This window comes from Salvelinus fontinalis, chromosome 10, assembly GCF_029448725.1.
Source record: "Salvelinus fontinalis isolate EN_2023a chromosome 10, ASM2944872v1, whole genome shotgun sequence".
Classification (NCBI taxonomy): Eukaryota; Metazoa; Chordata; class Actinopteri; order Salmoniformes; family Salmonidae; genus Salvelinus; species Salvelinus fontinalis.
Genome location: NC_074674.1, coordinates 17,145,333 through 17,173,166, shown reverse-complemented (window position 1 = coordinate 17,173,166; position 27,834 = coordinate 17,145,333). Strand labels below are relative to the sequence as shown.

General features: G+C 42.7%; 3 protein-coding genes, 1 long non-coding RNA gene and 3 other non-coding genes across 11 annotated transcripts in view; 6 read left to right on the top strand and 1 right to left on the bottom strand.

The window, feature by feature from the left end:
- The first annotated feature begins 519 nt into the window (after window positions 1-519).
- On the top strand, window positions 520-13,512 carry LOC129863721 (protein phosphatase 1 regulatory subunit 26-like). 2 transcript variants are annotated; one of them, XM_055935917.1, is made up of 5 exons: window positions 520-674; window positions 3,569-7,349; window positions 11,484-11,604; window positions 11,838-11,890; window positions 12,138-13,512. In XM_055935917.1, exons 2-5 carry the CDS (start codon window positions 3,640-3,642, stop codon window positions 12,160-12,162), a joined length of 3,909 nt encoding a protein of 1,302 aa, XP_055791892.1. In that variant the 5' UTR covers window positions 520-674; window positions 3,569-3,639; the 3' UTR covers window positions 12,163-13,512. The 2 variants fall into 2 exon arrangements, with proteins under 2 accessions (XP_055791892.1, XP_055791891.1); XM_055935916.1 differs by lacking the exon at window positions 12,138-13,512 and having other exon boundaries at window positions 11,838-12,109.
- Window positions 13,513-13,579: 67 nt separating this feature from the next.
- On the top strand, window positions 13,580-17,079 carry LOC129863723 (28S ribosomal protein S2, mitochondrial-like). The gene is made up of 4 exons (XM_055935918.1): window positions 13,580-13,686; window positions 14,627-14,737; window positions 14,881-15,010; window positions 15,276-17,079. The coding sequence occupies exons 1-4, from the start codon at window positions 13,662-13,664 to the stop codon at window positions 15,823-15,825; spliced, it is 816 nt and encodes a 271-aa protein (XP_055791893.1). The 5' UTR covers window positions 13,580-13,661; the 3' UTR covers window positions 15,826-17,079.
- Window positions 17,080-18,245: 1,166 nt separating this feature from the next.
- On the top strand, window positions 18,246-24,372 carry LOC129863720 (uncharacterized). Of its 3 annotated transcripts, none has more exons than XR_008761011.1 (8): window positions 18,246-18,339; window positions 19,245-19,376; window positions 20,267-20,329; window positions 20,610-20,734; window positions 21,568-21,792; window positions 21,918-22,038; window positions 23,509-23,574; window positions 24,017-24,372. It is a non-coding gene; the product is annotated as an uncharacterized LOC129863720 (long non-coding RNA). The 3 variants fall into 3 exon arrangements; XR_008761012.1 differs by having other exon boundaries at window positions 18,247-18,339; window positions 21,574-21,636; XR_008761010.1 differs by having other exon boundaries at window positions 18,247-18,339; window positions 21,568-21,636.
- LOC129864265 (small nucleolar RNA SNORA17) lies at window positions 20,386-20,517 on the top strand. The gene has a single exon (XR_008761227.1). It is a non-coding gene; the product is annotated as a small nucleolar RNA SNORA17 (small nucleolar RNA).
- LOC129864264 (small nucleolar RNA SNORA17) lies at window positions 21,694-21,825 on the top strand. The gene has a single exon (XR_008761226.1). It is a non-coding gene; the product is annotated as a small nucleolar RNA SNORA17 (small nucleolar RNA).
- LOC129864263 (small nucleolar RNA SNORA17) lies at window positions 23,629-23,758 on the top strand. Its single transcript, XR_008761225.1, has one exon. It is a non-coding gene; the product is annotated as a small nucleolar RNA SNORA17 (small nucleolar RNA).
- An 827-nt stretch (window positions 24,373-25,199) lies between the features above and the next one.
- Window positions 25,200-27,834, bottom strand: part of LOC129863719 (divergent protein kinase domain 1B-like) — a 30,423-nt gene continuing 27,788 nt past the window's right edge. For both annotated transcript variants that reach the window (XM_055935914.1, XM_055935915.1), the window contains exon 7: window positions 25,200-26,201. In XM_055935914.1, the coding sequence (XP_055791889.1) occupies window positions 25,758-26,201 (444 nt within the window). In that variant the 3' untranslated portion in view covers window positions 25,200-25,757. The remainder of the gene's footprint in view (window positions 26,202-27,834) is intronic.

Below are 27,834 nucleotides of genomic sequence, written 5' to 3'. Positions count from 1 at the left end.
GCAGCTCATAGATTACTGCACCTGTACATAGCCCATCTATAATTTAGCCCAAACAACTACCTCTTTACCTACTGTATTTATTTATTTTGCTATTTCTATCTCTACTTTGCACCTTCTTCCACTGCAAACCAACCATTCCAGTGTTTTTTTTACTTGCTATATTGTATTTACTTCGCCACCATGGCCTTTTTATATTTTTATTTATTTATATATATATTTTGTTTGCCTTCACCTCCCTTATCTCACCTCACTTGCTCATATTGTATATAGACTTATTTTTCACTGTATTATTGGCTGTATGTTTGTTTTTACTCCATGTGTAACTATGTGTTGTTGTATGTGTCGAACTGCTTTGCTTTATCTTGGCCAGGTCGCAATTGTAAATGAGAACGTGTTCTCAATTTGCCTACCTGGTTAAATAAAGGTGAAATAAAAAAATAAAAAACGGTCATTGGTCAACTTTTTGAGAGTTAGGCTATGTTCCTTTACTGTTCCTTTAAAAAAAAAAGCTGACCGAGGTGGAGAGGAAGGGGTGCTAGAGACCGTGCACTGTTTGCTTGTGTCAGTTCTGTGTGTGAATACTGCTGAAATCTATAGAATTAGCTAATAGCTACTAGGAAAACCAGCGAAACTGGTGGACATTTAACCCGTACGAGCGATTCAACCATAACCAGGTAAATTGAGCTAAATTGATGTCCTGATATATCTTGTGCCGACGCGACAGTTCCGTGTGACTATAGAGGTTGTTGAGGAGCACAATACAAAGGTTTTCTTCGCAGAAAAATGCCGGTTGTACAGAGGCCCGCAAGTATCTTATTTCTCAAGACAACGAATAGGTTCAATGAGATTTCCCAATCCCGCCTGTTTTATACATTTACATGAATATCGTTGTTAGTGCTAAAACATATTGTCGAGTAACCCGTGTCCTTTGAGAAGATGACAACGTAAAGTGAGGGTTTGGAAGATCAGTGGCCGGGTAGCGAAGGAACATTGGTTGGTCTGCGGTGTCTCCTAGTGATACACACCGGCCATAAGTGCAGCCTGGGCCGCTAGAGGGATACGGGGACTGCCGGGGGTGGCGTTGCGACAACCGATACATTGAGGTACGGAGAGACTGCCCTCGACGTACGTGAATGATTTTGTTGGAAAGAAAACCGTCCTATTTATCAGGTATCGTCTTATGCAGACTAAGTTAATGTTGTCACAGGTAAAGTTCGATTTTAACAAATAATTTTTGGATCCAGTGTGAAGTCGTTCTCGGGTTAAATGATGTATGATGATGATGGCTATCACAATTTGGACAGATTGTCGTCTATTTTGACTTTCTACCGTCATACACTGGCTGTACATGTACATTGACTCATATCCCGTTCTATTCGTGTATCACATGATATTGGCGTTTTTGTGAAGCATTATTTAATGAATCAGTAGCCTAGGCTTGGTCTTCTCCGAGCTTGCGGCCCTTCCTCGGCGGTTTACTGCAGCCTTGGAAGTCGGCAACGTTGTTTATCATTCATTGGTAGGCTTCAGACAGTGGAGATACAGTATGGCGGGTTTGAGTATCGCGCTACACATGACCGCCCCTCCACCTGCTGCTAGTTTAATAGTGTATTCGTGCATGACATAGTCTCTGTAGAATAGCCCTAATTGGTTGAGTTAAATTATAAGCAATTCATATTCTGGCAGATTTTGTATTTTTGCCAATTTAGGCCTATGCCCTTACTGCATTGCTGTAGCTCTAAAAAGCATTGTAATAATCATGATATTCAGTAAAGGAGCATTTCAGCATTAATGTGATGTAGTCCATTTATAGGTCCCTAGTCGAAATACGATGATGGATAGCCTATAGAGTACAGTGACTATCTGGACAATATACAGTTGAAGTCGGGAAGTTTACATACACTTAGGTTGGAGTCATTAAAACTCCACATGTCTTGTTAACAAACTATAGTTTTGGCAAGTCGGTTAGGACATCTACTTTGTGCATGACACAAGTCATTTTTACAACAATTGTTTACAGACAGATTATTTCACTTATAATTCACTGTATCACAATTCCAGTGGGTCAGAAGTTTACATACACTAGTTAACTGTGCCTTTAAACAGCTTGGAAAATTCCAGAAAATTATGTCATGGCTTTAGAAGCTTCTGATAGGCTAATTGACATAATGTGAGTCAATTGGAGGTGTACCTGTGGATGTATTTCAAGGCCTACCTTCAAATTCAGTGCCTCTTTGCTTGACATCATGGGAATATCAAAAGAAATCATCCAAGACCTCAGAAAAAAAAATTGTAGACCTCAACAAGTCAGGTTCATCCTTGGGAGCAATTTCCAAACGTCTGAAGGTACCACGTTCATCTGTACAAACAATAGTATGCAAGTATAAACACCATGGGACCACGCAGCCGTCATACCGCTCAGGAAGAAGAAGCGTTCTGTCTCCTAGAGATGAACGCACTTTGGTACGAAAAGTGCAAATCAATCCCAGAAGAACAGCGAAGGATCTTGTGAAGATGCTGGAGGAAACCAGTACAAAAGTATCTATATCCACGGTAAAACGAGTACTATATCGACATAACCTGAAAGGCCGCTCAGCAAGGAAGAAGCCACTGCTCCAAAACCGCCATAAAAAAGCCAGACTACGGTTTGCAACTGCACATGGGGACGAAGTTCATACTTTTTTGAGAAATGTCCTCTGGTCTGATGAAACAAAAATAGAACTGTTTGGCCATAATGACCAACGTTATGTTTGGAGGAAAAAGGGGGAGAATTGCAAGTCGGAGAACACCATCCCAACCGTGAAGCACGGGGTGGCAGCATCATGTTGTGGGGGTGCTTTGCTGCAAGAGGAACTAATGCACTTCACAAAATAGATGGCATCAGGAGGCAGGAAAATTATGTGGATATATTGAAGCAACATCTCAAGACATCAGTTAGGAATTTAAAGCTTGGTTGCAAATGGGTCTTCCAAATGGACAATGACCCCAAGCATACTTCCAAAGTTGTGGCAAAATGGCTTAAGGACAACAAAGTCAAGGTATTGGAGTGGCCATCACAAAGCCCTGACCTCAGTCCCATAGAACATTTGTGGGCAGAACTGAAAAAGAGTGTGCGAGCAAGGAGGCCTTCAAACCTGACTCAGTTACACCAGCTCTGTCAGGAGGAATGGGCCAAAATTCACCCACTTTTGTGGGAAGCTTGTGGAAGGCTACCCAAAACGTTTGACCCAAGTTAAACAATGTAAAGGCAATGCTACCAAATACTAATTGAGTGTATGTAAACTTCTGACCCACTGGGACTGTGATGAAAGAAATAAAAGCTGAAATAAATCATTCTCTCTACTATTATTTTGACATTTCACATTCTTAAAATAAAGTGGGGATCCTAACTGACCTAAAGACAGGACATTTTTACTAGGATTAAATGTAAGGAATTGTGAAACTGTGTTTAAATGTATTTGGCTAAGGTGTATGTAAACTTCCGACTTCAACTGTATATAAAGAATGTTGTTTGATAAGCATACAAAAGCTGTATTTTGACCCCCTCTCGTTTCTCTCTGTGTTTCAGATGTAAAAATGTGAGTATTGTCAGAGGCAGATGTGCTCCCATGCTCCCACCCACCCCAGCACCACACTAGAATGTACTTGATGAACGTGCCTCCAGTTGCGGCTATTCACACAGAATGGAAGTCATCGTGCGGCGGTCCGCCCGGAGGCTTTAGCGGTCTGCCCATCTGCTTCAATGACTCTGACAGCGACTTGTCCACCACTGGAACACCCATCCCAGAGAAGGTCCAGATGATCATAGAGAGCCTAAGGAGCACCCATTCCTCACTCGACATGGGCAATGAGACGGAGGGGAACCAGGTGCTGCCAGGACAACCAGGACAGGATGTCGGAGCCCGCGGCTCCCAGGGCCAGGGCTTAAAGGCCCGGAGGAGGCCTCCTGTGGTGATGGGGCCCAAGCCCAAATTCAGAGGACCTCTTCCTGCCACTCACATTAATAACTTGCTGGCAGTGCCAGAAGTTTCCTCAAATGTTGATTCGGAGAGCCAGAGTTCTGACAGCGATGACTCGGTGGATAGAGGGATCGAGGAGGCCATACAGGAGTACCTGAAGGAAAAGGACGACCACAAACGCAAGGCCGAGCCAGAGCCATCCACGAATATTCTACAGCCACCCAAGATGCCGCGGAGGGCGTCTCCTCCAACCGTTCCAGAACCTCCCAAACCACAATCCGACAGCAATAAGGTTTTAACTGCCAGCAACCAGGTCCCGAGAAGTGTCAAAACAGAAACGCAGAACACCACACCACCACCCATGAAAAAACGTGTAAAAAGTAAGACACCCACCTGCAAAGAGAATCCCTTTAAGAAATTGGGCACAACAAGCAAAGCAGCGGTGGTCAAAAAACTGTCCTCTTTCGAACGGAAGAGAGGCCCCTGTATTTCGAACCCTCTTTCTGACAAACTGAAGTGTCCCTTGGTGAAAGCAGTGGAGGAACACTTGTCTGACAGTGACAGCAGTAGTGATGACGGTATAGAGGAGGCTATTCAACGCTACCAGCAGGAGAAGAAGAAAGAGAGACATGAAGGAGGAGGCAGACAGTCCTCCAAGCCCCTTCTTCTCCTCAAAGAGGAGTCAAACTCCAGCAGCAGCGATGACGGAATTGAGGAGGCTATTCGCCACTACCAGCTGGAGAAGCAGAAAGAGAAAAAGAGTGTACCCCAACTCTCTCTATCTCTACCCCCCAAATATAAGCAAGTAAGTAAAGCAGCCGCTTCCCTGTACTGTCCAGAGAGCATCAGCACTCCAGCAGCGGCCATGAAAAAACACAAACTGTCTAAAAATAAAAAAAATAAACCCGAGACTAGGGATGTAAAATCCTATCTACCCTCACAAACTCCAGGTTCCTCACTCTCTCTTATCAAGAAGAGATTAGCAGCTAGCAGTCCCAAAGGGAACGGCCTCCTCCTGTTGACTCATGTGGAGCCCCTGCGAGAGAGGGAGCAGGAGCAGCACACCACCCCAGCCACCCTGAAGGTGAACACCATCACTACCACCACAGCTGAGCTGATGTGTGCTGAGGCCATTCTGGACATCTCTAAAGCTGTCATTAAAATTCCAGAGGCCTTTAACCCTAACGCTGCAGGCCTTATGAACATCAACAGCAGCTCCACAGAGTCCACCACTTCCCTCCTCATCTCCACAAACTGTCCTGATGATGATAATAATAATAAAAGTGATGATGAGAGCTCCGTTGACAGTGAGGAGGGGATCGAACAGGAAATCCGGAAGTTTCTCGAGCAGAAGGCTCAAATACACAAACTGTTGCCTGGTTCAGCTGTTGGTACTACAAGTCAGGGTGACGCTAACACTACGACTGAACCAGAGAAGAACACCAAACTGAGTCTGGCCCAGAAGAAAACACTGAGGCTGTCTTTGACGCAGAGAAGAAAGCGCAAAGAGGAAGACGGCAGCAGGAGCGGTTCCAAGGAGGAACGAGAGACTGATCTCAGAATGCAAGAAGAGCCAGTCACAAAACCCTTGACTGAGCATGACAGAGGGTCAAGCGCATCTGTGTCGTCCCTGAAGAAAGCCCCACTGAAATCAGTGAAGGGCTCCGAGAGGAGGAGGGAACAGAGTGGAGAGAAGAGTAGCTCCCTGGACAGTGACGAAGACCTGGACACTGCAATAAAAGACCTGCTCAAGACCAAGAAGAAGTTGAAAAAGAAGACTAGAGATATGAAGTTGAAGTCAAGGAAGGGCCTCAAGGAGGATGAGTATTTGTCTCGAAAAACAGCATCACCACTAAAGAAGCTCAGAACGGAGCCTGAGCTCAAGACCACCAGTCTTTTGAAAACGACCCTTAAAGTCACTACTACTACTACTACTACGACTACAGCCCAGAGTGGGAACGACAACAGAGAGAAGTGCAAAGTGAGTAAGAATGTGTCAAAGCATCCACAGAGCAATAAGAACAAAGAGCCCCTTATCCAGGCATGTGAGACAGATGGATCTGAAGGGACAAAAGGTGTAGAATGCCTGTCGGGAGTTAACCCAGGGGTGTTTCAGATCAAGGAAGAGAGTAGTTCAGTGGACAGCGACGACAGCATTGAACAGGAGATCAGAAAGTTCCTGGCGGAAAAGGCTAAAGTTTCTACTACCGCCGGGAAAACAGGAGATGGAAAGGAGATCGGGAACGGCAAGGGCAAAACTACAGTCCCTCTCACAGAGAAAAGCATCAAAACGGAAAATCAGCTGGCTGAAATTCCAAGAATGGATGTTACCCAATTCCCTGACCCGCCTCGTCAGAGCAGTCCTGAGCAGAGAGGAGTTCCGGACAGAGGAGTCTTTCCCAACACACTCCCAGGAAACCCCAACCCCACCTCCACCCTAGGAACAGCCAGGGGATCGTGCCTCCTTTCAGCCCTCACCCCCAGCTCCTACCCTACAGCCCTGGAGCCTGCTGATGGCGCTGGGGTTACCAGAGCTGATAAGAGGAGGAGATTCAATTCGGGTTCAGGAAGCGGTGATGCCCACCAGTATACCAGCTCAGAGATGGCAAGGGGTCACAGCCACAGGTCATTTGCAAGCCCCAGCACCCCCTTGCCCAGGACTGACTCAGAGCAGTGGCTTAAGAGCCAAGTGTTCCACCCCACTGAGACAAAAGAGAAGATCCATAACCGGAACCCATTCCAGTACAGCTCACCTAGTTTTGGTGAGAAGACAGCCACCACGCCAGCGTATCAGTGTGGAGTACCAGCCAGTATCTATCAACATAGGAGGAGAGCTGAGCCTGCACCTGCATTGGACACACCTGTCTCCACCTGTCCTGATGTTGTACGGATTGGGAGCATCATCAAATCCCCACTAGTTCCTTTCCACTGCCCCTCATCCTCAGAGACGGCTGTCGTCTTTAGCTCTCCGTTCCCAAGCCTAACCAGGAGACCTGTGGAGACGGGGCCGTCCGGGAGGTACTTCCTCCAGGGTCATGGGTCAGGGCCGGGCAGCCGCTGGGGTCAACCTCCAACCCTGACCCCTGGGCTGTCGGTGAGCAGCGTGGTACACGTGGCCAAGAACCAGACCACATTTGTCGAACTGTCCGAGAACAGGACAAACCATGTACAGGTCAGGAGCAGGGAGTTGACAGTGATTGAGGGAAAGAAGGAAAGGAGAAGTGACTTGCAAGCAGGAGAGAAGGAAAGAGAAAGGGAGAGCAGAAAGCCAGAGGAGAGAGGAGAAGAGCAGATAGAAAGACGAGGAGAGGAGGAGTGTGTAGATGAGACAGATGTCAGCGAGTCAGACGAGAGGACGAGCCCAGGGAAGAAGCAGAGCTTTCCTACTTTGTAAGTTCAGGCTTTTTCCTTGTACCTTCACATAGTAGCATCACATAGCCTTTTTTTCCCGTTAAACCTATTGAGTGTGCCCTCCTTCCTAGTGGATATCATGTACATTCGTTCATTTGACGGTTCCAAGGGATAGTTGGTTTGTTGTTGATACACAAAATGAGCATAGTGCAAAGCTTATTTTTTATATGTTTGTACATTTTATACATCTATTTAAAATACTATAACACAAGAATTTAAGACAAACCTACCTTTTTTTTTTTTTTTTTCATTTGTGCTCTGAGATTCCGTTTTCTGTTACTACATTCTTAGCATTCAAGCTCTTAAAAGCAATATCAATCACCACCCTGAAACAACAAGCCTAGTGCATGAAGGTTCATACCACCAATGCACAGCTGGGTGTGTCTGGTCATTTAATACAGGAACTGGTTATTTTTGTCTCACTGACATAAAAAAAAATTCAAACCCTATCAAAAATATAAACCTAACCACCCCAAAATACTACACTAGTACTATAAAATGTTAGGTCAAATACCGAATTATAAAGACATCATTTTAACAGGGGGCAGTGAGGTAGAAGTGTTTTGTAGCTCCATGGATGAGTGGCTTAAGGGACTTCTTTTTATAATGCAAATACTTCAAACTCTGCATTCAACTAGCCTAATATTCCCGTCTGTGTTCCCTTAGCCTCTTTGTAATGTTTTAATAGTCTAAAATCTTCCCTGTGCCTTCTAACAGTCTTCCCCATTTAATGACACAAACGCATGGAAACAAAAAAAAGTAGCATTCTCATAACAAGCCCTTATCATAAGCTATGTTTCTGTTCTGAAGGATTCTGTGAGCAGCGGTTAAATTAGCAAAAGCGACTAACACCTGTTCAGATGCTGTTTTTACACGTGCTTTTTGTGTGTTTGCTCTGTTTTGTGTCTGAAAATATACAAATCCTTTCTGAATTCGTAGCCTATCATGAAGAGATTGTCCTCTTTACAATCATAGGCACATTGCCCATATCAGTGGTTCATTTCCCGCTCACAAACTGTCAACTGCACACACACAAACTCATCGGCCTCTTCGTATTTCTCCACTTGTCATTTGGTGGGATTTTTTTTTTTTTTCTTTCTTTCTTTGCTTCTTTTATGTTCCAATAGTTTTCTTGAATTTTCATATGTGAAAAGAATGTTATTTATTTTTGTTTATGGGGAGGAAAGGAGGAAAAAATACTTACTGAACATGCTGTGCATCGCCAGTTTTCATAAATATTTTGCAAAAATTGAACTTTCACCGGTTTTCCCTGTCAGAGGAAGGATACTTTGACTGTCTCTTAAAAGTGCAACTGTATAATAAAGAGTGAATTTCAACAATAGTGGTGCCTCTCTTATCTGATTTAACCGTTCAAGATTGATATGGTCAATATGAGTGTGTGCGCATGTATTTGTGAACCAATGAGAAAATGTCAAAAGATGATCGTATGGTATTTTTAATATAGATTAAAATGTAGCCTCAACAGTATAAGAATCATACCTTGATATTGCTGAACCGAGATGGACCATGCATACATCACAGAAAAGCTCTTCAAGATGTACCTACCAGCTGTTACTCCTCAGGACACTTGCCACTCAAGGAATGTGGATTGCTGTTAAACACCTACAGTGCCTTCAGAAAGTATTCATACCCTGTGACTTATTCCACATGTTACAGCCTGAATTCAAACACAAAATACCCCATAATGTTTTTTATTTTATTTCAAATTTATTGAAATATCTAATTTACTTAAGTATTCACACCCCTGAGTCAATACTTTATAGAAGCACCTTTGGCAGCGATTACAGCTGTGAGTCTTTCTGCGTAAAGGCATCCGCATGCTTCCCAGCCGAAACAGTTCGGAAGAGTTCATGCATATATTATGATGACATTTTGTGACTTTTTTGTTTGTTTTGTTTTGGTGAGGGTTTTTTCGAGCTGTTCAAGCCCGACATTTTTTGGGTGGAGGCAAGACGAAGTTTGGAGCTGAAGTCTCTGCACCAAACATTTTAGATGTACAATTGCGCGACTAAAATCTCCTTGGCAAAAACGTTGAAAGTAATGACAGATTTCTTGAGTTATCTTAGATTAATACATACTATTTTGAGGAAGTGTGTACTGTTTACCGCTTCTTAAAATGGACAAACAGTACTATTGCCACTTTTTTCTCATTATACAAGCAAAGGTCTTTAAAGGGAGTATGTGAGCACACTCGTTCCGTTTGGCTAGGCACCAGCCGAACTGAAGCATGCAGATGTCTTAAGTACAAGAGCTTTCCACACCAGGATTGTGCAACATTTGCCCATTTTATTATTTTCAAAATTCTTCAACCTCAGTCAAATTGGTTGTTGATCATTACTAGACAACCATTTGCAGGTCTCGCCATAGATTTTCAAGTAGATTTAAGTCAAAACTGTAACACGGCCACTCAGTAACACTCACTGTCTTCTTGGTAAGCAACTTGAGTGTAGACTTGGCCTTGTATTTTAGGTTATTGTCCTGCTGAAAGGGGAATTCATCTCCCAGTGTCTGGTGGAAAGCAGACTGAAGCAGGTTTTCCTCTAGGATTTTGCCTGTTCTTAGCTCCATTCTGTTTTTGTTTTTTTGTATCCTGAAAAACATCACAGTCCTTAACAATTACAAGCATACCCATAACATGATACAGCCATCAGTATGTTTGAAAATATGCAGTGGTACTCAGTAATATGTTGTATTGGATTTGCCCCAAACATAACATTTTATATGTAGGACAAAAAGTTAATTGCTTTGCGACATTTGTTTCTGTATTAATTTAGTGCCTTGTTGCAAACAGGATGCATGTTTTGGAATATTTTTATTCTGTACAGGCTTCCTTCTTTTCAGTATATCAATTAGGTTAGTATTATGGAGTAACTACAATGTTGTTGATCCGTCCTTTTTCCCTATCACAGCCATTAAAATCCATAACTTTTTTAAAGTCTCCATTGGCCTCATGGTGAAATCCTTGAGTAGTTTCCTTCCTCTCCGGCAACTGAGTTAGGAAGGACGCCTGTATCTTTGTAATGACTGGGTGTATTGATACACCATTCAAAGTGTAATTAATAACTTCACCATGCTCAAAGGGATATATTCAATGTCTGCTTTTTTTTACCCATCTACCAATAGGTGCCCTTCTTTGCGAGGCATAGGAAAAGCTTGCTGGTGTTTGTGGTTGAATCTGTGTTTGAAATTCACTGCTTGACTGAGGGACCTTACAGATCATTTTATGTGTGGGGTACAGAGATGAGGTAGTCACTAAAAAATCATGTTAAACATTATTATTGCACACAGAGTGAGTCCATGCAACTTATTATGTGACTTGTTAAGCACATTTTTACTCCTGAACTTATTTAGGCTTGCCATAACAAAGGGATTGAATACCTACTGACCCAAGACATTTCAGCTTTTTAATTTTAGTTCATGTGTAGACATTAAAACATAATTCCACTTTGACATTATGGGGCATTGTGTGTAGGCCAGTGACAGACAATATCAATGTAAACCATTTTAAATAAGGGCTGTAACACAACCAAAATTGGAAAAAGTCAAGGGGTGCGAATACTTTCTGAAGGTACTGTATGTAACCCTTGCTATATTGCCCATGTACATGACTCATTTAGCTAAAGTTGAAGGCCTCAGTCTCCTCCTACTTCTCCTTTCATTATTGTATCAAATCAAAGTTACTCAGCAGTGGTTAGTACAGCAGTACCTTGGGCCCAGATACATTTTATCCGACAGACGGATTGGAAGACATGAGTGAGAAACTCCAAGGTCTCTGCTTGATCTCTTAACATCTCCCTCTGGTAACCACATGTAACTTTGTTCTGCGGCCTATTTAGATTTCTCTAATGTTGAGATTGAGAATGATATGATCATACTTTTCACAACGTGTAGTGCATAAGCAGTCACTGTTTTAAGGAGTATGGAAATTAGGCTGTGTTCGATTATTCTTGAGCAGATTGTCTAATCTCCAAATGATAATGAGTAGTCATTGAAGATGTCGGGTGATGTGTAGGTCAGTCCGTCTGCTGTTGCCGGCTACAATGTAGCCAGTCTTAAACATGCACTGATGCTACTTCCTCTACCTTGCCCCAGGTCTCTATCCAGCGCCATTGACCCTGGTGTCGACCTCAGCCCTTACATAGCACTGAACACAGAGGAGAGGAGCAAGAGGAGAGGATTGGTGTATAAAGCAGTCGCTGTAAAGCAGCCAAAGGTACAGTGACATACAGGAACAGTTAAGCCTGTTGCACACTGCCCATACAATGCCAAACAAACACCAACAGAAACTGAGTTGGCTAGGTGTGTCTATGTGTTGGGTATTGTATGGGCATTGTGCAATGGGCTTTAGAGTGTGTTCTGATTTGTCTGGAATAGGTTTGTGATGAATTGATGTTTGTTGGCTTGGTTTGTTGACAATGGAATCTTTCGGTTGCTTTTTTTCATTAGACCAAGATTAAAAAACCTGTCAAGAGAGTGCTCCAATTTCTACCACTATCCAGGTACATTTTGTCAGTCTCATCTTGTCATATTTACCATACTTGATAACACAATAGTACAATAAGGAGATAAGTAAAGGAGTAGGGAATTACATGATTAGAATCTAAGGGGTTCCTTGAGTCCAATCAAATTTGATTTGTCACCTGCTTCGTTAACAACAGGTGGACTTACAGTGAAAGGGTTACTTATGGGCCTTTCCCAACAATGCAGAGAGAAAAATGTGTAATGATAAATGATTCTGCTTTGCAGGAAAATTGAATCAACTTGGAAGTGAAGCACATCTTCAAGAATTCTTATCAAACATTGAAATGTTGAACTGTTATTGTTGGTTGAATTGTTTGATTGGGAAGTATGTTAGTTGTGTTGAAATTGCACTTCAGCTCTTTGTTGTTTTTTTCAACAATATTTGTATTATTTATATTTGTTTCGTATTTGCATAGTAGGCTCTTTTGATTAGGCTATTGGTCTTCAATATTAACATTTTGAGAGTTGTTGAATGTTTTAAATGTCAATACAGTTTCTTCTACATCATGTTCATATTAATGTTGAAATATAATTTCTTGACACTTTTGTTAAAAACAAGGTTATGAAATCAACAGGTTTGGAAAATCTGGCTAGAATTTGACAAGAAAGAGGAATGAACAGGTAACTGCCAAAGTAAAGGAAACACCAAGTATATTGTATTACCACAGTTTTGTAAACCACGTTGGAGGCGGCTTATGGTAGAGAAATTAACATTCAATTCTCTGGCAACAGCGCTGGTAGACATTCGTGCAGTCAGCATGCCAATAGAAAAACTTGAGACATCTGTGCTATTGTGTTGTGTGGCAAAACGGCACATTTTCAAGTGGCCTTTTATTGTCCCCAGCACAAGGTGCACCTGTGTAATGATCATGCTGTTTATTCAGCTTCTTGATATGCCACACCTCTCAGCTGCTTGGATTATCTGTCAGGTGGATACGTTATCTTGGCAAAGGAGAAATGCTCACTAACAGGGATGTAAACAAATTTGTGCACAAAATTTGAGAGAAATAAGCTTTTTGTGTGTATGGTACATTTCTGGGATCTTTTATTTCAGCTCATGAAACCAGGACTTTACATGTTGCGTTTATAATTTTGTTCAGTATTGTTGTTTAGGAAACTGTCAAAAACATTAACTTGTTTGACCACGCTGTAGGTCCAACTGTTTTTTACATGCAATATTTGTTTTGTGGACTTCACCTGACAGATTGCTCTCCGGTTATGTGATTAAACAAAGGTATGTGTTTTTCAATTTATTCCGCCACTGTGTGGCAGTTGTCTTTTTGTTGTCTCTGCCTTATTTTAGGCTATATCACTTATGAATGAATGGGTTATAGAGCAAACAACACAATTATCACAAACTAACTTGTAATGTGGCTTTTTTTACTAGCTTGACTTCCCCAGTGATTTTATACAGACACCGCTACTGCACATCTCACAAATGGAGTTCAAACAATTGTAGAATATACGCCAATGCGCATTGATGCTGTTCTGGCTGCTCGTGGTGGCCCAACTTAAGACGCTTTATGTTTGTGTTTCCTTTATTTTGGCAGTTACCTGTACATTGATTTTGTATTACATTTCAATAAAAATTTTGAATAAACATTCAACTTAATGAGTGTTTGTGGGAGTTGTGGTCCAATAGAAATTGTTGACGCTTGATCTAGCATGCACGAAACATCCAATGGACTACAACTACCCTGTCACATTTTTATTTGAACTTCAGTCGGAGGGTAAAGAGCCTAATCAAACATGGCAGCCGGAGTTTTTACCAAAGGTACATTGTATTTACATTATACAATCAATTTATGTATGTTGGTTATGCTTCTAAAGAAAACACATTTAAATATATTTTGCTACCTTGTAAAACTGTACAACCTATGCTCGTTTGATAGGCCGATAATTCCATTACACAACCAATGCATACTGGCTAGCTAGCAGTAGCGTCACACTCGAGGTCTGCGTGGGCCTGATTTCTTCGTCTTGCCCGCACCCTCTGGCTTTCTGTCCGACTCCCACCCACTCCCGGAAGAATTGTCCAAAACCCGACCCAGTCCCAGTAATTTTGCTCCCTATAGGCAGTATCAAATGCGCAAAAATAATTTAAGAAATAGGTTAAACTACCCGAGATTCTCAGGTGGCCCATTATTTTAGGCTATCTGTATTACTGGGCTACAGTATACTAGTATTTGACATGCACAAGTACGGCTAGCCTCTACATCAGGCTGTGTGAAAAGTACGCCTGGAAAACTGTCAAAGACCCCAAGCCATAGACTATTTTCTCTACTGCAGCATGGCAAGAGGTACCGGTGCATCAAGCCTAGGCACACTTGAACTTACATACCCAACTATAGAGGAGAGGTAGGCTACTGAAGTTGAACCAGTGAATTCTGAGTGTGTGAATAATGCAACAAGAAAAAATGTGCTTTTAATATAATAGGTAGGCTTAAAATAACGCATGCAAAGCAGCAAGACAAACCTTTTCAAATAATCTGCGGGACAACAAATATTTTAATGCCAAAGTCATCTGTCTGACTGCCTGCTCCTGGCGCACCGCAATGATCTCTGTTGGGTCCATCGGGAATGCAGCCCTCTACATCACACATACAAATCAAGTTGGATGGTCAGCGTTACAATGTAATCGCTGATATGTTGTATTTATCTACTGTTGTAATTTTATGACTGCTAGCTAACTTTATTCTGGTGTTGTTTCTTAGGTTTGTGCGGGCTCCACCACCGGCTTGTTGCAGCCGGATATTCCTGTAGTGGACCGCTCTGTGCATCTGCTGCGGCCGTCAAAACACTCCCCTTGCAAACTGACAGCACAGGTAGGCAGTTGTCAGTGACACGTACATTTAGCTATCTGACAGTAGTTATAGGTATGGATATTAAGTTTTACCCGCATTCATAAACATTCTCTACTTCACCATCACAAGGAGATAATCTCTTCTCTATTTTTTTGTTGTTGTAGATGTCACTGACAAGAGCCTGAACCTGCCCCTTGAAATGCCAGATTTCTTCCGCTTGTCAGAACTGTTCTCCTTGAAAGATCTATTCGATGCCAGAGTTCACCTCGGCCACAAGAAAGGCTGCAGACACAGGTGTGTTGACTATGACTTCCATATTTCATCTAACAGTTGCACTATGATTTTTTGTCAACTTGTCATTGTGGTTCACATTAGACTTATGACTCTGATCTACCATCTTGGATCAGACGGGTAGAATGAAGAATCTCCATTGGACAAAATGTTTGTCAGCTATTAGAGACAACATGTAAGTATAAACAGAATGACGTTCTCACACAAACAATCTCTGGTTTCTCTCTCTCTCCTTTGCTCCCGCTCTTTCTCCCTCCCTCTCTTGTAGGCTGATGGAGCCCTACCTGTTCGGCAGTCGTCTGGACCAAGATATCATCGACCTAGACCAGACAGTGGAGCACCTCCAGAGCGCCCTAAACTTTACCGCCCACATTGCCTACCGTGGCGGCGTCATCCTCTTCGTCTCACGCCGCCGCCAGTTTGGTCACCTGGTGGAGAGCACGGCACAAGACTGCGGAGAATATGCCCACACACGCTACTGGCAGGGCGGCCTGCTCACCAACGCACCCATCCAGTACGGCCCGGGGGTTCGGCTGCCTGACCTCATCGTCTTCCTCTCAACGCTCAACAACGTCTTCCAGCAGCACGTGGGGATCCGCGACGCGGCCAAGATGAATATACCCACAGTGGGGCTGGTGGACTCTAACTGCAACCCCAGCCTGGTGACTTACCCGGTGCCTGGGAATGACGACACACCAGCCGCTATGGAGTTGTACTGCCGCCTGTTCAAGATGACCATCAACCGAGCCAAGGACAAAAGGAGACAGATGGAGCTGCTGCGGGGTCTATCAGCAGTGGGCCTCACACCAGCCTCCTAGTGAGGGGGAATGAGGGGCCCCTGTTTGAGTTCTTTGAAAAGGCATTCTTCTTTACTCCCTTCCTTGAAGTAATACCTGATCTAAAGTAACAGGATAGGTGAAATCTTTACCTTTTGGCTAAGAGAGTAGTATCTGGAGGCAAGTGTTCCACTTCTTAGTTTGCCCCAACATACGGATATCAGATTATGGATTTATGACAAAGAAGAGAAGATAGAGGATTAATTTTCAGTATTTGAACATGGACAAGGACATCACTGCTAAAATACTCTGATTACTCTATGAAGCATCATGTTTCAGCAACAGATTTGGTGAATTTGTACAGAATTGTTGCTCTTTTTCTAGATGTATCTGGAGAAACTGAGGTGTACAAAATGTGTAATTCCAATGTTTGTTCCATCAACTGATCCAGATTTGATCAGCATGTTTCCAGATTATTGCTAAATCTCAGTTTGTTTTTCATTTTCTGGTCAAATTCAATGAAAAAATAGCATTTCTGTATCAAAGGACATGAATGCACTACACTCGTTCTATTTATCAAGTGAACTTTATTTTCACTACATTTGTTTGTTCTCTTTTGTTTGCATTTTTCTACATGCATACTTTTTAGTGGATTTTACTACTGGGCTAAAATCTTAGTGTACAAGCCATGTCCAACTAGTGCAAGAAAACTATAACTTTGCCAATGACTAAATTCATCTAATTGTTATCATTGTGCCAATAAAATGTATAGCTATGGCATATGTATTATTACATATGAAATGAAACTTACACCAAGGAGAGTGATCATGGTGACTCCAGTGGAAGGGTTATTGCACCAACTGTATAGCAATCAACATATCAGATGTCTTCATCGTAGCATCGTAGCATCGTAGCTTGATCAATTTAAATTATGTTTCCATCCACAGTTTTTATGTGAGTAAAGTCATATCGTATTTTAATTTTAATTTTAAAAATCAGGACAGCTGTTATGGAAACAGGAAATTTAGGTTGAATATATAAATGTGGACAGAATTTGTTCGTTCCACATGGTGGGATATTTTTGTGTCTGTAAAGTTAAATGTGTGAAATGGCAATGGAAATTACTTTAAATTTGGAGTCAAAATAATATGGTGTGTGTTTCTCCCACTACGACTCGGGAGACCATGCAGTTTATTCGGCTACAGATGAAATGTTGTAAATTATGTTGAACTTCACAGGACGGTGGAGGTGCACTGTGATCTTGATGCTCCTTTCCAATAAATATTGTGGGTCTTATTCTGTTGATGCTTAACTGCCGTTTGACAAACACAAATATTCTCACTCTTAACCATAATATTCTCATGATCAGGAATGGGAATCTTTAGTGTGGGTGGGGGCCACAAAAAAAACTGAACTCATCATGGGGGCTGCAGTGGCTCTGCGTACCCCACCCCTGCACTCCCCTCTGCAAGCAAAACATTTTATAGGGCCCCCTTGTGCCAGCGAAGAGAAAACAATTTCAAAAATGTTGCCATTTTAGAGCAAGTTTGCTGCAATTCTACTCATTTTGCCATGGAGCGGAGAGAAATAATTGCCGTTTTACCTGTCATTTTCTACAATTAAAGATGTTTGCAGCTTATAGTCTCTACTTATAGTAGATGCTTACTACACGTTTAGATAGCTGGCCTCTAGACTCATTTACCAATCTAAATACATTTAGCTGACATGAGCTAATTGAGTGACTGCTGATGCACAACCAAATTTCAAAATTGCACCTTGTATATTCTATTATGTTAACTCTTAACAGTAGGTTGAGACCCAGACAGTTCCTAAAAAAAAATGACATTGGGGCCAAGTTGGCCAGTTGTCCATCCCTGATGTAGACTACACACAGCCTACCAGCACTGTGAGCTGTTGGTTAGAGCTGGGTTTCCCAAAGTCGGTCCTGGGGCCCCCCTCCCCTGTGTGCACGTTTTGGTTTTTGCCCAAGCACTGTAAAGCGGATTCAAACAATCAAAGATTGATGAGTTGGTAAGTTGAATCAGCTGTGTAGTGCTAGGGGGGGAAAAACTAAACATGCACCTGCGGGCCCAGGACCGACTATGGGAAACCTTGGCCTAGAGTAGGCATATTTGCTATTTAATTAATGCAATAGTTTTAGTGACAAAACTATAGAGTTGAAAATGCGATGGAAACACATTGAACTATAAGCTTTTATTGAGTACATGAAAACTTAAGCGAAAACGTACATTTTGTGTGCACTACTTAACCACGCACTGATTTTGATCCGCAAAAAGTACATTTGGTTGAAACCCCACTGGTGTGGAAAAGGCGCATATTTACTTTTTGCTGATTCTGGAGTATTCACTTAAATCTGCCGCCAATTGGGTGGAAACCAAGCTAGTGGACCTGTAAGCGATTGAACGAAACCACTCGAACGCATATTTGCATGCCTTAAATTGTCCTTCAAAGATTCCGTAGGGGATCCTTATAAATAGACACCTCCCCCGGTTCTCGTCCTTTTGTCTTCAGTTCTCACTCAGAGGTCTGAGCATGGTGAGTAGCATATGTTGGTTTACGCGTTTTAGTTTCAGGCCTACCTACTGTAGTACATGTCAAACTTGAGTACTTGTTGTTGTCTCCGGTGCAGCAGCGTGTGTATGTATATATATATATATTTTAAAAAATTCCATTCTAAAAATTTAGTTGTAACCATACGCACGTGGTTCCGTACTACTGTACAGACCGTTTCTGATACGGTTGGCAACGATGTTTCTTGAGCGTCTGAGAAATATTCGGAGTAACATGTTGCTGATTCAATTAACACATACACTTAGTCTGACATTGTCTGTTGGCAATTGCGGCTAACAAAAGTAGCTCACTGACTGCCAGTCACTCACTTCGTATACGTTTAATTTCTAGCGGGATATGCATGCTTTTTATGCCTTATTTAAAATGTTATCTGATTAGAGGAGTTGCAGGCTCGGTTTGTGGCGTTTCCGTTTTTTCGATTGCGGCGGCCACCTGGGCGCTCAGATTTGTGGCTCTAATAGTTTACATGTACACCTACATAAAATGTAAAGGGCAACTCCTCCACTTTTTAACCTCATTCATTATCCCCCGCACCAAACCAGTGTCTACATATGCGAAAACGTTACGTTTCTGTGGTTAAAAAGAGGAAGGTCCTAAATGCTTCTGACATCATGGTAGTCTTAAGAAACTGTTTATAAAAACCTATATAGTAACTTTTAACCAGAGGGAGTCTATTTTCTTGCTCCCCATGACCCGCGAATATCAGTGTTTGAAAATTTGTCTTTACAACTTTTACTTCTGTCATCGGCTAAAACGTAACTGCCGTTTTCACGAATGTAGACTTTAAGTGCTGGAGATTGTGAATATGTTTTTGGCGGAGTTGCTCTTTTGGGTAAAGAATAATTAATGTCCTGTTTCCTCTTTTATAGTTGTCTCCGAGGTGAAGAGTACAATGGGAAACATTAGATACCACCATGACCTATTGGTGTCACACTGTCCGAGCAGATGGCACATGAAAGTAGCAGTAAAGGCCTGCCTTTTCTCCCTGAAAGAATATAATGGTAAGCTACACCCGGTGGCATTTGGAACTCTGTCCAGTCTAAGAAGTAAAGTGTAATTGGTCTGTGATGAGAAATCATGCACCACGCTGAGCTTGTGATGGATAACCTCTACCACATAATCTGAGACCTGCACAGACATGGTTACAAATGCGTGCTGGGTCATAAGGCTGGGTTCTGGTTTCCCAGACATGGAATAAGTCTACTTCTTAGCTAAAGCTATTTCAATGGAGAATCCATGTAGGCCCCTAATAACAGTTTAATGGGCTTGTTTCTCAGAAGACCAGTTACTAATGGTACCTCTTGGGGGTCCTTGCCCTTCGTGATGTAACTCTGCCTATAATGCCACTGAGCGGGCAGACAAACTAACAAAAGGTGGCACGGCTGCCCTGTTCAGTGGGCATGGAACCAGGCCTAATAGGCCCGGGTATCATCCCCCTCACTGGGAGGACAGGATATATGTCTGACCTATTAATCAAGCACATTTGATATTGGTATGACTGATGCTTTAGAACAGGTGTATTGAACAATTCCTATTGGACAGAGTTTCCTAAAATGTTCTCTTGACCCCAAGGGGTGCATGTCTAAGCACTACACGGCTGATTTAAATGAGCTAATCATCAAGCTTGTCTAATTTGAATCAGTTGTGTTGGTGCAAAAACCAAAAGGCTACTCTTCGGGGTCTGTAGCCTGCTGGTGTTCTGTTCTACCTGATAATTGCAGTCCCAGTGATTTAGAGGAAACAAACTCAGTGGAATTGGCTTTGAGGTCCAGACTGAGGGCTGTAGAACTAGCAGCTATCTACTTATTATATTTACACTTTGACTATTTGTTGGCCTTTTTGCCTTGATCGGTTTCCTTAACTGTTACCACCTTGTTATTTTCCGATATAGGATGGTCTGGATGTGCAGCAATGCTGACTTACTGGTTATAGTGGGTCATGACGTGGCGCCATGGTAAGTCCTTGCCTCATTTGGTTACGCGCTGGCTCAATGTCTTGTTCTCCTAGCAATCTGCCCCTTGAGGTGTTGCAGTCCGACTGTACGTGTTGAGCCTGTGTCATGAGGGGCGGAGAGTGACAGGGCTATGTCTACGCCAGGGACCCAGAACAGTGGGTACTTGGAGTGATCATAGCGGCAACATCTGCAACAGTGTATGAAATGTAATACGGGTAAATGACTGGGGTTCATATCATACATGTAACGTCCTGTTTTCTCTGGTCCTTGGAATGTGAAGCTGCCAATGAGAAATTGGATACCGCTGATTGGTGTCCTGTCCTAGCGGATGTAACCTGGAAGTAGCAGAATGATTGCCGCCTTTCCTCCCTGAAAGAATGCTGTGCAGTGTGCACAGAACGAACGGTAAGCAACAACCATGGCAATTTAACTTTTTAAGTCTAAAAATAAATGTGTAATAGGTCTGTGATGAGAAATCATGCACCACGCTGAGCTTGTGATGGATAACCTCTACCACATAATCTGAGACCTGCACAGACATGGTTACAAATGCATGCTGGGTCATAAGGCTGGGTTCTGGTTTCCCAGACATGGAATAAGTCTACTTATGAGCTACAGCTATTTCAATGGAGAATCCATATAGGCCCCTACTAACAGTTTAATGGGCTTGTTTTTCAGAAGACCGGTTACTAATGGTACCTCTTGGGGGTCCTTGCCCTTTGCGATAGGCCACTGTTACAATGAGCGGGCAGACTGAAACTAAACAATGATGGCACAGCTGCCCTGTTTAGTGCGCATGGATCTGGGCCTATAATCCCATCACCGGGAGGACCAGATCTATGTCGATGACCTATTAATCAAGCACATTTGATCTTGGTATGACTGATGGTTTAGAACAAGGGTACTCAACCCTTGCCCTAACGACAGGGTTTTCCAAACTGTCCTCGTGACCCCAAGCTTTGATCATTTGAATCAGTTGGTGCAAAAACAAATGCTACCCTTCGAGGTCTGGAGCCTCCTGGTGTTCTGTTCTACCTGATAATTGCACCCACCTGGGGTCCCAGTTTTAAATCAGTCCCTGATTTTAGAGTAAACAAACTCAGTGGAAGTGGCTTTGAGTTCCAGGCTGAGGGCTGTTGAACTATCAGCTATCTACTTGGACTAACTACTTATTAGATCTACACTTTGACTATTTGTTGGTTTTGTTTCATTAACTGTTACCATCTTGTTATTTTCAGATATAGGATGGTCTGGATGTGCAGCAGTGCTGACTTACTGGTTATAGTGGGTCATGACGGGGCGCCATGGTAAGTTCTTGTCTCGTTTGGTTACGCACTTGGCTAAATGTCTTGTTCTCCTAGCAATCTGCCCCTTGAGGTGTTGCAGTCCGACTGTACGTGTTGAGCCTGTGTCATGAGGGGCGGAGAGTGACTGGGCTATGTCTACGCCAAGGACCCAGAACAGTGGGTACTTGGAGTGATCCTAGCGGCAACATCTGCAACAGTGTATGAAATGTAATACGGGTAAATGACTGGGGTTCATATCATACATGTAACGTCCTGTTTTCTCTGGTCCTTGGAATGTGAAGCTGCCAATGAGAAATTGGATACCGCTGATTGGTGTCCTGTCCTAGAGGATGTAACCTGGAAGTAGCAGAATGATTGCCTCCTTTCCTCCCTGAAAGAATGCTGTGCAGTGTGCACAGAACGGTAAGCAACAACCATGGCAATTTAACTTTTAAAGTCTTAAAATAAATGTGTAATAGGTCTGTGATGAGAAATCATGCACCACGCTGAACTTGTGATGGATAACCTCTACCACATAATCTGAGACCTGCACAGACATGGTTACAAATTCTCACACGGCTTGTTAATGCTACACGGAACAAATTAAAGGGCTGGTTTCATGGGCGGAAATAAAAGATTGCATTAATTTTCCATGCGCACAAGAACCTTATTTCTCAGTGTTTTGCTCATTAACAGGTAAAAAACAAGTTTGCATTTCTCATTTGCCAAGATGATCCATCCACCTGATGTGACAAGCTTCTTTATTAAACAGCATGATCGTACACCTTGTGCTGTGGACCAATAAAATATGCCATTTTGTCAACACAATGCCACAGGTCTCTCAAGTTGAGGGAGTGCAATTAGAAGGCCGACTGGAGGAATGTCCACCAGAGCTGTTGCCAGATTTGGATGTTCATTTCTCTACAATAAGCAGCCTCCCAATGTTTTAGAGGATTTTTGCTGATGTCAAAGTTGTGAAGAGTGCCCTGTGGTGTTAGGATATGGGCAGGCATAACATATGGACAATGAACACAATTGCAAGTTGGACGGCAATTTGAATGTAGAGGTTCCGTGTTGAGATCCTGAGGCCCATTGTTGTGCCGCCATTTGCCCCACATGTTTCAGCGCTAATTCATGGCTCTGTTGCAATGATCTGTACACAATTCCTTTTGAGCTGAAATATCCCGGTTCTTCCATGGCTTACATACTCACCGGAGCATGTTTATGATGCATTGTATCGATGTGTATGCCGGCGTGTTCCAGTTCCTGCAATATCCAGCAACTTCACACGGCCATTTAAGTGGAACAGGTCACAATCATTTGATCAACTCTGCAAAGATGTTGTGATGCATGAGATGAATGGTTGTCGCACAAGCATTTATCTGTGACAAATCTGTATTCCGTTATGTGGAATCTAAAGATTAGGGTCTAATAAATGTAGTACCATTGACTGATTTCCCTGTGACTTGGACATTTTGAAATTAGTTTATATTCAGTATAGATTAAACCTACTCATGGACTAAAGCTCTTTCAATGGAAAATCCATGTAGGCCCCAATGTTTAATAGGTTTGTTTTTCAGAACATGTATTAATAGTGTTTCCTACCCCTTGATGTATTTGTGGCTCCAATGCCACTGTCTGCCTGATCATAGCATGACAAACTGCCCCACAATGACTCGACTGCCCTCTTTAGTGGGATGTGTGTACGGAACATTCCCAGGTACCAGACCCTCGCCAGGAGGGCAGTGTGTCCTGACCTATTAATCACGCACGTTGGTTACAGGTGCAATACTCTAGAACTAGCATCAATGTATTTGGACCCACTACTTTATGTATGCTGTTGCCTTGATCTGTGGCTCTTCGAACTTAACCGTTACCATCTTTTATTTTCAGATATAGTCTGGAGGTGCAGCAGTGCAGACTGGTCGTAGTGGGGTTGACATGGAGTCACAAGTCATTGTAAGTCCGCCTCATTCGGTTACACAATTGCTAAATGTATATTGGTCTCATCAATCTGCCCCTTGAGGTGTTGCAGTCCGACTATGTGTTGAGCCTGTGTCATGAGGGGCGGAGAGTGACAGGGCTATGTCTACGCCAAGGACCCAGAACAGTGGGTACTTGGTGTGATCATGGCGCCGATATTTGGCCGCATTCGGACCCTTTTTAGACCCGCAGACATGTAATCTTCTAGTGCTTGAACAGGTGGCTGAGTGCTTGTTTTAAACTCCCTCAGTAGTTTATCTTGTTTTGCCAAAACCAATTTTATTACTGCCTGGTAATTGCCATTGGGCAAATACTTAGTTGATTCAACTATCCTGAGGTTTTAGGACTTGTTCAATTTAAAAGGTTGCCAGTTTTTTTTTTTTTTGGCATTATCACCCATTTCCTGATTCATTGATAGATCGGAGCGGTGCTGAAGAACGAATGAAGATTGTGACCCGTTGAAGATGCAAGGTGGCAGTAATGGGTTGTGCCTTTAGTAGAAGAAAGCAGATTGTTCAGTTGCTGGTCCTAGACTAGGGTGACCTCTGATTTTATATTATACATATGCAGCTGCCACTATTATAGCCTTTAGATGCTGTTTACCACATCGTGCTCGGTTTAAGTTTGGTAATCACGCCAAAACCCTTTTGACTCGGTGTGACCATTGTTTAATTAACATTTGTTGAGCCAATTTCACCATGTACCTGCCCTGTTTGATTTGAATATAAATGTATTGCTTTCAAGATAATTCAAATAAACTCAAGCTGATCTGTGGTTGGTTGAATTTTATAAAGCTTTTTTTCTTCAGATGCCCTTCGCTTCAATAACTACAGAGAACTGAACGTTGAATTGACAAACCAGTCTAGAATGGATAGAAATTGAGTTGAACATGGTTTCAGTGTGAACTTCATGCCTTGAATGTGAAATGGAGGGACAAACTACACACCAATAGTAACAGGATTAGAGGTCGACCGATTAATATGAATGGCCGTTATTATAAATTGGCATTTTTGGACAGGTCAGCCTACTTCGCCAAATGGGTGATTTAACAAGCGCGTTCGTGAAAAAAGCACTGTTGCGCCAATGCACAAGTATATATTTTTAAACCTGCATATTAGCTAAGAAATTCATGTTAGCGGGTAATATTAAATGAGGGAAATTGTCATTTCTCTTGTATTCAGGGTATATGCAAAAGTTTGGGCCGCCTGGCGAACTAATTTGCCAACATTGAAGGTTTAGGAATATTTAGATGAACGGAACAGTTCCCTATTCCACTGAAGGAAGCTTTTCCGGATTTGACCATATTAATGACCTGAGGCTTGTATTTGTTATAATTAAGTAGGCAGCAGCAGGCTCGTAAACATTCATTCAAACAGCACTTTTGTGCGTTTGCCTTCAACTCCCGAGATTACCGATGTGAAGTGGTCCTCCAATAATCGGTGTTGACCTCAACAGGATGGCTTTCAAAGTTCCCCATGTTGGCCTTAGTTTGGAGTGCAGTCAACTTGTTCCAGATATGAGATCCTTTTATGCCCCTAGCTGACTGAGTGGATCATATTCCGGATAGGAAATGTATAAAAACTCACCATAGTTACATCAGATCTTTTCATGGCACTAGTTTATTCAGGATTACTTCCCTTAAAGTATAGTTTAAAATTATCACTGCAAGGCCCAGAGCATACATCAACCTTCAGTATGGCTCTAAGAAAAGTACCTCGTAAATGACAGTTTGGACATGCTTCACTTATCGGCGGGTCCTGTAGTTTTGCCCTGGTTGAAGTTCTATTGGGGGGACTCCAGGGTTGTATTCATCAGGGCACACACTATCAACATTAAATCAAATTAGCTTTATATAAATTCTTATGTTACAATGACAGCCTACTCAAGGCCAATTGTGCAAATTCTGCGCCACTCAGGAGCCCAGCGTGCCTGACTAGATGTAACAGTAAACAAATCCGGGACACGCCAGGCAAAAAAACAAGGTAGCTGGGTGTGTGTTTAACGCTCATGTTCAACTACTTAGCATAACTGTCACCTAGCTAACATTGGCCACAAATTGAAATATGAAACAGATGGACATCCACAAATGAATGTTACCTCTACCCCTGAGTCAAGTGTTCTAATGAATATGACCCAGGATCCTAGCATCTCTGTGGTCCTCAGGAGTACTGTGTATTAGAGATGGTCTTCCACAGCAGGGTCTTGAGGTTGTTGAGGACCAATGAGTGGTGCACCTCCATCTGGCTGGCCAGGCTGCTGAGCGTCACACAGGTGCGGAGCTGCTTCTCCAGGTCTGTGCGGAGGTCCTGGGGCGCCCCGAACAGCAGGTAGTCTTGTAGCAACACACACACCTTGGCCAGGTTGGGCTGGACCACTTCCGTGTTACACTGCTTCACCAACCTATCGCAGGTGGCCGTGCAGTCACTCCCGAAGGTGCAGTCAGCGTTGGTCTCGCAGTGACGCCCCCGCAGGAACCCGCGGACCGCCGTCTCAGACGCCACACTGCGCAGGTCGGCCATCTTGCAGTCGTACTTGAAGTTGTAGCCTACATGGCGCGGGCTGGCGTCACACATCAGGAAGCTGCCATATGCCCCGTGGAACACCTGTTGATTAATGTGGTATATAATTAGGTAACTATGAATCACACATTAACTGAACTTTTATTCCCAATGATTGTATTTAGTCTCTGTAAATTGTCTGTGCTTTGTCTATGTTTAATGTATGCACAATGCTGCAAAACAAAATGTCATGGGGATAATACCGTGATCGCATCCGAATACCTATACTAAATAGTAGGCCGATTGAGTATGTGAAATCGAGTATCCTTTAAAATGCCAGATGTCATACTGATTTCGACAAACAATTGATCAATAAGATATGAGCTACTGAAATCATCGAATAACGGGAAACAACGCAATTGAGCATTACCAGTAAGCGAAAATAGAAAGCGTCATAGTATGTGAATTTTAGAAAATGGAGTATGGTTTAAATGCCCGGATGTATACTCATTTTGGCTGTTCATCTAGTAAACTAAACTCATAAAAACAAGAAACATCTTTCAAACATAATTTGTAAAAATCTAAGTAACTTCACAGATCTTCATTGTAAAGGGTTTAAACACTTCCTGTGCTTGTTCAATGAACATGCACCTGTGGAACGGTCATTAATACATTAACAGTTTACAGAAGGTAGGCAATTAAGGTCACTAAAGAGGCCTTTCTACTGACTGTCTGGGGTGGTGTGCCACAGCATCATCGGACTGAGCTTGTCATTGCATGTAATCTCACAGCTGTGCGTAACAGGGAAGACATCCTCCTCCCTCAAGTGGTACCCTTCCTGCAGGCTCATCCTGACATGACCCTCCAGCATGACAATGCCACCAGCTATACTGCTCGTTCTGTGCGTGATTCCCTGCAAGACTGGAATGTCAGTGTTCTGGCCATGGCCAGCGAAGAGCCCAGATCTCAATCCCATTGAGCACGTCTGGGACCTGTTGGATCGGAGGGTGAGGGCTAGGGCCATTCCCACCAGAAATGTCCAGGAACTTGCAGGTGCCTTGGTGGAAGAGTGGGGTAACATCTCACAGCAAGAACTGTCAAATCTGGTGCAGTCCATGAGGAGGAGATGCACTGCAGAACTTAGTATCTGGTGTGGCCACCAGCTGCATTGACTGTTACTTTTGATTTTGACCCCCCCTTTGTTCAGGGACACATTATTCCATTTCTGTTAGCCACATGTCTGTGGAACTTGTTCAGTTTATGTCTCAGTTGTTGAATCTTATGTTCCTACAAATATTTACACATGTTAAGTTTTCTGAAAATAAACACAGTTGACAGTGAGAGGATGTTTCTTTTTTTGGTGAGTTTATGATGCATAATGCATTGGAAGAGGTGGGCTGTGAATTATAGGCGCTGGTTCTCTTCAAGTAGCCAAACAACAAAACTAGGCTACTTAATTGGGTAGCTTCTACGGTGGTGTTCAAATGTAAGTGGTGGTGTTCAAATGTAAGTGAAGTCGTTTTTGTTCTGCTTTAAGAAATGATCACGGGTATTGCATCCTAGGCTACATCTTTGAAAACAAGTCTTTAAAAATGTTTTATCCATAGTGGATTCCGTTTTCTCATTTAAGTGTTTCTTGGCCTTCGTCATAGCTTTTAAACTAAACGCTAAACCATCTTTTTGATTTCTGAATGTGTTGGCACCGGGCACTCAGGATGTGGCTTCCTTATTGATGTCA